The sequence below is a fragment of the Rhamphochromis sp. 'chilingali' genome (assembly GCF_963969265.1).
Source record: "Rhamphochromis sp. 'chilingali' genome assembly, chromosome: 3".
In the NCBI taxonomy this organism is placed as follows: domain Eukaryota; kingdom Metazoa; phylum Chordata; class Actinopteri; order Cichliformes; family Cichlidae; genus Rhamphochromis; species Rhamphochromis sp. 'chilingali'.
Window position 1 is genome coordinate 33,504,413 of NC_137931.1, and position 9,246 is coordinate 33,513,658.

Below are 9,246 nucleotides of genomic sequence, written 5' to 3' on the forward strand. Positions count from 1 at the left end.
GGCTTAAAAAAAACAAACAAGACTTTGCCTAGCTTCATAGTGTGTTAAATGTATAGCATAACTTGATGTACACTTTCCCAAATATGTAATGAGACGTCTTTGTGAATGAGACCTCAGCAGCCGTGATAGGTCTGGTTGGTCGAACTGAATAAAATAGGCCTTTATTGTCACTGTACATGTACAAACAAATTGTGGTACGTACATGTGGCATAAATGCAGTTTGCTCATTAGCACAAGGATAACACTTCTATGGAACGTAGGGCTGCTTGCTAATGAAGCTAGTTAAAATAGTTTGTATTGTGCTGCCAGCGATGCATGCAGCTCTTTTCATACCTCTGATGTATGCGCTGATATGTCATTGGCCATCTTTCATATACAGTCTATAATAAAACTCGCCAATAAGCTTGGAATCACGTAAAGTTGCTGCTGTTGTCTGAGCTTGGTTCTGCTGCTTTAGATAAAGCAGTGTTTAAAAGCCTCACTGTGGAAACTGGCGGATTTTTCTTGATTTTCTGACATGAAAACAAAGTTACTGAAGTAAAAGAAATTAGTAATAAAATCAAGGATTCAGTTTGTGATGAGAAACGGAGACAGACTGGCTTAATTTGGCACATCTAAGTTAATGTCTAAAAATAAAATATAATGATAATATAATAAAACTAAATAGCGTTTTGTGACATTTTTTTTATTTTGACGCAAAAATTCTTCAAAATATAAAAATTTTTTTAACATTGCATTCTTAAAGTATTTGAACGGCTATTTTACTGCTTTTTATCTTTTTTGTGCGGCAGTGCCACAGAAACGTTCAAACATGAGAATGCAGGGACTTAAATCTTCCTCAGCTATAGAAACTGTGCATTCAAATGTCCTGAAGCCGCACAACAAAAAACAACAACGAGCTCTTTTACATGACACAAGCAGCCAGCTGAGGGGCTGCTGCTTCTGCTGCTCTGAATCCATTTTTTTTAAACACACCGCCCCTCTCTCTTCCTCTTCCTCCTCCTCATCCTCTCCCTCCTCCCCTCTGCTCTGCTTTTGATCCCACAGGGACTCGGAGCCTTTGCATTCCTGTCATTCCAGCCGCAGCGAACAATCAGCTCTCAGTTATTTATTAGTGCGCCTCGCAGCTCCGCTCCGCTCAGTCTGCTGCCTGCTACCCGTCAGCGCGCACACATGCGCACGGAGGAAAGGAGCTCCGCACACTTGTGGACGTTTATTTTGAACAATAAGCGCAGATCATTGATTTGAGATACGACGGCACCGCTCACTGTGCGATGAGACAAAAAAATTGGTGAGTTTAGCATTTTATCTGAATAGGTTTATCTGAACGTTTTCTGTCGGTTTGTGTGTGGACGGAGTCCACTCCGGATGGAGTTACTTACTTAACAGATTACATCTGAGTCCCGTTTTAATTCATGAGCCACACACAGATCCATCCATTTACAAAACAGTCTCATTCATGCAGGAGCTATAAAGGCACAAACCATTCAAATGTAGAGTTACCCATAAAGCTTTTGCATTTTGTGTTTTATGTGTTTATAATTCAAACTCAAATAGTAAAGAATTTAAAGACTTTTCACACTTTGTAAAAACAAAACAAGAACATTTACTTTGGCCAAATTGACCCTGTGGCGGCCGGTTCTGGTCACCAGGCCCTATGTTTCACACCCCTGACATTAATGTCTTTAAACTGATTTTTAAATAATCTTTACTGCTGCTTTTTCAGCTTGGAGGATTAGACTTGATGATGTTTTGCGTAATTCACTCTTGATCTCATGTAGCTGTGTAGCTATTTTGTGCGGTCAGGACACATTGTGGTGGTTTAATAAGGCATTAATTTTACTCTCTATCCAGATTTTCACGTTGAAAGTTAAAATGAGTTAATTGTATAAAGTAACCAGTGCATTTTAAAGCATCCATCATTCATATTCTGAAGACTTTATATGTCTTCATCATGTTTTGGGCATTATCTGATCCTGAATCACTGGAATCTTTTGAGTCTGTGCGACCGTTGAGTATTATGCTTGTGTGACTGGAGAAAGTTATGCATTGCAGCATGTGGGCCATAAAAACTGGATCTCCAGTGACATCACTATCAGGGGTATTTCCAGCTACAGCTCGTGCACACACAGCATTGTGTAACAGAAGTGTGGATAAGTTTGTGCAGTGTTGAGTCTGACCACAGTTCTTTTCCTTTCAGATGTGTGATTTGTGAAGCGCCCACGCTGCCACATCGAGGCTTGTTTTTGTTTCGTTTTTTTTTTTTAAACTGTCTTTTCATTGGCTGACATGAGAACTGCCGAGGAGTCCTCTGGAACGGTCCTGCACCGTCTCATCCAGGAACAGCTCCGCTACGGAAACCTGACGGACACGCGCACGCTTCTAGCCATCCAGCAGCAGGCACTGCGTGGAGGCAGCAGCGGCGGCGGCACCGGCAGTCCCCGCTCCTCTCTGGAGAGCCTCACTCAGGAGGACACTCAATACATCCAGATGTCAACAAGGCAGGAGCCTCAAGGTCAGGAGCACCAAGGAGACAGCTTGCACTCTGAGAGCCCCGTGTGCCACCTGTACCATCTCCACAAGGAGGAACTGCCTACTTACGAGGAAGCCAAAGCCCACTCCCAGTTCCTGAACTCTCAGAAGGGGCAGGCGGAGCACAATGGACCCAGCATGGATGTAGAGGGAAGTGGAAGTGAGGCACAGTGGGATCTGAAGAGAGAGCACGCTCGCTCTCTCAGTGAGAGACTCATGCAGCTTTCTCTGGAGAGAAACCGGTCTAGGAACAGTCTGCCTATGAGTTCCTCACACAGCTACCCACAGCTCTATAATCATCACAATAATGTTTTAAATGCTGCGACACCTGACAGACAAAGGGCTCAGCCGTGTGCAGAGCAGCGAGGACCACCCCCAGACTATCCTTTCTGTGTCAGACTTCCTGGATACATGCTCAGCCACTCACAGGAATATGTGCAATACAACCAAGACCCCCATCCTCCCCTCTACACACAACAGCACAGGTAACATCCACAAACACATGCGCTATCAAAAAAAGAAGAACAGCCCCAGAGAAGTCTGCTGTTCTTTTATTTTGGCGGTCTTTTCAGCACTGTTGCTATCTCCTGTCTGCAGGTTTGTGTCTGCTCAGTCGCAGGAGACTCACAACAGCATCACAGCAGCTTCAGACTGCAACTCCCCTCAGAGCGACACATTAATGCGGGAGAACGAGCGGCTCAGGAAGGAACTGGAGGTGTACACGGAAAAGGCCACCAGGCTTCAGAAGGTGAGAGGATGGTAGTGAATGGTTCGTTGAGGTCGTGAGAAAACAAAAGTTTTTAGCTGGGGCAGGAGGTGACGGGTTTTCTCACTAATTCAGAGCATGGAATCTCTACAACGCATCTCCTTTTGTCTTTAAAAACATGTCGGCATGTGAGGAGATAAATGGCTGGCACCTGGGATCACGAGTGTTCAGTCTGGAATGTTAATTCCATTATTCATTCACGTAGTGTTAAAGAGACATTTCACAGCGGGTGGCATTCAGTAGACTAATTAGCCTCATTGATATTAACATTTGCAACATAAACCAGACAATATGCAGGAATTCCTCCCCCAGAGACTCATTTTCTCTCTTTCTTCCCAGTTGGAGTTGGAGATTCAGAGGATATCTGAGGCTTATGAGACCCTCATGAAAGGCTCTGGAAAGCGAGAAACTCTGGAGAAAACGATGAGGAATAAACTAGAGGCAGAGGTTAAGAGAATGCATGACTTCAACAGAGACCTGCGAGGTAAGTTTCCATTTTTATTTGTCTGTCTCCTGGCTTTAAACCTACTTTATGCGTATGTGCTCATTGTGGTATGCTGGTCATCTCTGTGCAGAGCAACTCGACGTGGCTAACAAGCACAGAGCGGACTGCGCCGACCCGAAGCAGCACGTCTTTGTCAAACTCTTGGAGCAAAGTGAGTCTGCATCAGTCTTTTGTTACAAACTCCTCTCACGCTGCAGTTCATCACAGATTCAATCACAATTCCCTGTGAAACACTGAACAATAGCAGGAACATAGCTGAGCAGGGATTGGTTTCCTTCTTTAGTGATGTGGTGCTGTCTACATGTTGTCACACAAATGGGTGTATCTCCCCTGTAAGTTACTTTTGGCACCTAGACTCCAGACCTTTTTTTATGCTGCAGTAAATGTGGCCTGGATTCCTGAGATGTTTTTAGGGCTTTCAGGGTGTTTGCCACTAGGAATGCCCCCCCTCCCTTTTTTTTTTTTTTTTACTGATGTGCTCAGTTTTGCATCGCTACTAATGACCTCCCTTCTCAAGGGGAACTAATACGTCTGGGTGTCCTGGCCTAACTCTACATGACCCATGACTTGCTCATTCTCCTTATTTGGGCATTTCTTTTTCATGCCATAGCTTAATGATGATCGGCCAGTTGTGAATATTTCTTTGCTCCCTTTTAGCTCTGTGCAGAACTGAGCTGTAGAGAAATCCCTACAGCGAGGATTAGGTGGAATAACACTTATGTTGGAACATTTGGGCAGTAAATGCAGTCGTGTCAGTGTCTATGATTATCTTTCCCAAACGGTTATCTCAGCATAGCAGAGAAAAGCAGTACAATAGTGGGATGTGTAGTTTATATGTTTGTGTTATGAGAACCACATGAAATATATTTTGAGCTGCTTGTTTACTTCACGTCCTCAGAGGCATTCCAGAGCTTTTACCAGTACAAGGCTATGCCTGTGTGCGTAAGTGGATAAGAGGAAGTCTGCATTCCCTCCACAGGCATGCACTCATGTTGTGTAATCAGCCCCCTTTTAAAGAGGCACATCAGTTAAACTTTCTAAAAGGGCTCATTGAAATGCAGACTAGCTTTCAAAGATTCAATGAGAAATATTGTTTTTACTGATCCCATGTTTACGAGGGCAATAAACTTAGCAAAAAATGAGGTGTCAAATGTTTTGATGTTGAACCACATGCCTTTATGTCTGTTGTTGGGTCACATTCCTTAGAAAATGCACTGAAATGCTCCCGGACTGAAGGCTTCACTGACCCCAGCGAAGGCCATGGGAGCTTCTCTTTAGAGGAGACCAATTTTACTCTTTTTTTTTTTTCCAGTGATATAGTTTTATAGGCTTAAAAAAATCAAACAAAAGCCAGGAAGAATCTCAAAAGATTTATTTTTAAGTTGTTAAGAGCCTCGTCACCTTCATTAACCTGCTGTTTCCTGTATTGCAGATGAAGAGCAGCAGCGGGAGCGCGAATGTCTGGAGAAGCAGATTCAGCACCTGCGAGTGTCCAGGGAGGAGTGCCAGCGGAAACGGGAGCTGATGGAGCAGGCTCTGGCCTCGGCGCAGACTCGCAACCGTCAGCTGGAAGAAGAACTTCAGAGGAAGAGGGCGTACGTGAAGAAAGTGGAGAGGCTGCAGAGTGCGCTGGCCCAGCTGCAGGCCGCCTGTGAGAAGCGGGAAGAGCTGGAGCTCCGGCTACGCACGAGGTTGGAGCAGGAGCTAAAAAGCCTCAGGGCACAACAGGTGAGGAAAACAAGCCCCCCCCCCCCCCCCCCCCCCCAATGGTTCAGTTAGCAGATTTTAACAATGTGAACATGTCCAAGCGGCTTATCCTGTAGAAACACTTGGCTGGCTCACAGGGTGAAAGGGACCAGCATTAGTCTGCTAGAGGATTCCTGCGTAGTTAAAGTAGTAAAAGTGGATTGAGGGATAAACACATTTTCAGAGAGTCAGATTTAGAGCATTTTGTTTCCTTGGGTGTTAAACGATCTATTCTGTCTACCGTTTCAGTCCCAGAACCAGAGCACTGATTCCACAGCTTCAGAGCCGAGCTCGTCCAGGTTGCAGCAGCATCTGAGGGAGAAGGAGGAGCGTATCCTTGCCCTGGAGGCAGATATCACCAAGTGGGAGCAAAAGTACCTGGAGGAGAGCACCATGAGGCAGTTTGCAATGGATGCAGCAGCCACAGCTGCAGCACAGAGGTACAAACAAATCTGTCAAAATGGAGTGAAGATTCAAAACGTAAAAATTGCGGGATTATTTAGAAAACCGTATATTTTATTTTCAGAGATACAACTATCATCAATCACTCCCCGCGGCACTCTCCGGACAGTAGTTTTAATGAAGACCTGCCGTTGTCCCATCACAGACGTCAGGAGATGGAGAACAGGTGATCATCTTTTCATCCATACTTCATTGTTTCCTTCTGCCTGCTCTGTGGTGTTTTTTCTAAACTCACGATGTTCTCCGTGCGTTCAGGATCCGCGCTCTTCACGCTCAGCTCCTGGAGAAGGACGCGGTGATCAAAGTCCTCCAGCAGCGCTCCAGGTTGGAGCAGAGCAAGCCTGAGAAACAGGGGCTTCGTTCGGCCAGATCCGTCCCCTCCATCAACATAGCGACCGGCGGCATGGAGAACAAAGGTGAGCTTCTTCCCTTACTATTCGTGCCGAGCTGAGGAATCTGGAATCTTTAATTACACACGCTATCCTGTGACAACTGCCAGACAGAATGCGCACACCCTGAAAAAGACAAAAACAAGTAGGACACAGCCCTGTTTTTAAACTGGAATGCATATCATCTCTCACTCCAGAATAGCCCCATCCAGAATAGTCATGGGAAGAGCTCTGCGCGGCAGATGTTCAGGAGCGCGTAAATGTGGATGTAGGCGGGTAATTAAGCAGTTTCTTCTCTTTGTCTGCAGGAAAGAGCCTCTCAGATGACCAGACAGGTTCAGCTGTGCTGCAGCCCAAGCTGCTTGCTGCTGCTAAGGTCCTGAGCCGAGACTGCAGCACGCAGAGCGACGAGGCCTCACAGGAGCCTGAGGCCACAGCAGAGCACGGCAAGCTCAAGATGTGTGAAGCAAGCTCAGCGGCTACACCTGGTGGGTTTTTCGAAGTGCTTAAGGCCCAGTCAGCTCCTCACAGCTCATTTTAAGAATGTGTCATTGAATTAAATAGAAAAATCACTCCGACAAGTAGCTTTACATTGTTTCCTCCAGTCAAATCAGCAAACATGAATATTACAGCTGAAACACTCGGATCAAAAAAGATCCACAGAGGCCTCTGGCCACGCTGCGTTTCTACCATAATATGGTTGAGAGAAAATAGTTCCTCCAGGAACCACGTGGTAACTGGGTCATGATTTCTAGAAAAAAAAGATGTTGCTACTTAGTTTTCACATCAGGTTTTTGGTGCTTTCAGCACCGCAGGGCAAGTGCAGACTTCTTCACAGAGGATATTTCCAAAAACGAGCAACTCCAAAACAATCTGGACGTATAAATAACAAATATTTATCTAAACGAATGACACGTGCATCGGCAGTTTGCCTTCCAGTGTTGTTTTTTCTAATCTATAAATTCTGTCCTGCCTGTAGAAACCTCGGAGGAGCCAAAGCTTCCGCCGAAGATGCTAAGGAGCCTCAACAGCTTGGGCGCAGACGTGGTGGAAATCCTCATTTGAGCGCTCGCTGCGGCTCGTATGACTGACAGCAGCTCTGACACAGACTCTTGGCTGAGACTTTAAAGGGCTTCCTCGACGTCTGGCTTAAATCAACATGTGTGTGCTGAGATTTCCTTCTGCTGTTTCTGCACAACTCATAAACGGGCAGTTGGGATTCGTTCACGGTACCTGGACAGTATTTCAGCGTGACAGGAACTGGGCTGCTGACTGTGCATATATTGTGCATGTTTCTCTTTTTATTTTTTAATTATGTATTGTATTTATACATGTAAATGCTGCTCATAATTGATGTGATTTTTGTTTGTCCTAAATGTGCACCACTTTCTTTTTCTAATTATATACACATGACTCACTTCTTGGTTTTGTTTTCCAGTAGCATCCCTGTTACCATGCCCTCTGAAAGTAATGGGAATATTTATAAAATGACTCAGAATTTAACAGAGCTAAATTAACAGTTGCCCTCCTCTTTAAAATACATTCGGAGGCCTTGCTCGCAGCTCAGAGGGGGATTTGGAAACATTTTTTTGAATGCGAAGCCTGCAAAATGCCTGCTCGGTTCTCTCTTTAAAAAGCCTGTGAGGATTGACGCCGTTTCTCTGGGGTCCGGTTTTCCAGATCCCCGGCTAATGTTTGGGGCCTCAGAAGGTGGCTACCCAGCGTTTCGCTCCCCTCCCATGCCACAGCGGAGCTAATCTTCTCACATTCCTCGCTGAGGGAATGCTCCCGTTAAAGAAAAAGGCTATCTAAAGTCTGACCCTTCGCCCTTGTTAAAATGGCAGGCATTCTCCACATGACTCCTTTTCTGGGGTGGTTATTTCTTCTGAGTCGTGGTAGCTGGATCTACCACGAACGTCGAAACGGTCAACTATAATTGGCCCACATTTGCTACTCCATCGCTGTTATATTCAGCTGTTTTTCAAGTATCTCACATTTCTGGGTAGACTATACTGTAAGCCTAATATGGACTCTTCTATTTATTTCTCCCTGCGTGATGTAGGATCACTGAACACTGATGAATGTACACTTCTGTTTTCAATGAATGTGTTTTCTATTTAACTGGAATGTGCCACACTCCATGGGGAAAGGACATTAAAACTCATCATCAGTGGATTTCTGAAGAAGCCAATAAGCTTATCCAGTTTTTAAATATTAGCGTGTGAAACCTCACGTTTACCCGATATTCTCCTTCATCCTCCATCACAGTGCATTTGCTGGTCAGTGCAGTGTGTCAGAGTTACTGCCCTTTGCTTATTCTGCAACATGTTTACACAAATGGCTGTTTGAAGTGAGAGAAGTTAATATATTTTGTAATTATTATTTTTTTCATATCTACTTTAAATGGTCTTGTTTCCTGGTGCCAAAGATGGACTCTATCTTTAAGTTATAGTTGATGATGAATACAAAAGGTTGTGTTAAGTTGCCTCGCTTCAGCTGGTTGACCCAACGTGATGTTGCTGTGAACTTTTGTAAAGGAAACATTTGTATGTATGCCTTAACATTTCACAATAATAAAGTTTTAATATATTCCTGATAAAAGGCTCTCTGTTCTCTTCACCGAAGTAAAGCCGTAGATGTCACCCGCTGGTTTGTAAACATTTTAAATCTGAAATTTTGGTGCTTTTGCCAGCTTTTTTGGAACCACAAGTGACCATATTTGGACAATTAGAAGGATTTACTTCACCCGCTAACATCAGCTAGCTAGGTTTACTGAATCCAAATAGGGTGCACCAACGGTTCCTCATTAGTTCAAAGATAAAAAGTTTAAAAATCACCTCTTGCAG

At 44.5% G+C, this 9,246-nt stretch overlaps 1 protein-coding gene across 1 annotated transcript; it reads left to right on the forward strand.

Annotated features, from left to right (window-relative positions):
* The first annotated feature begins 1,066 nt into the window (after positions 1-1,066).
* On the forward strand, positions 1,067-9,001 carry amotl2a (angiomotin like 2a). Its single transcript, XM_080879005.1, has 11 exons — positions 1,067-1,291; positions 2,201-3,017; positions 3,130-3,280; positions 3,638-3,782; positions 3,874-3,954; positions 5,236-5,531; positions 5,799-5,989; positions 6,076-6,177; positions 6,267-6,427; positions 6,709-6,888; positions 7,380-9,001. The coding sequence occupies exons 2-11, from the start codon at positions 2,290-2,292 to the stop codon at positions 7,463-7,465; spliced, it is 2,121 nt and encodes a 706-aa protein (XP_080735131.1). The 5' UTR covers positions 1,067-1,291; positions 2,201-2,289; the 3' UTR covers positions 7,466-9,001.
* Positions 9,002-9,246: the final 245 nt, after the last annotated feature.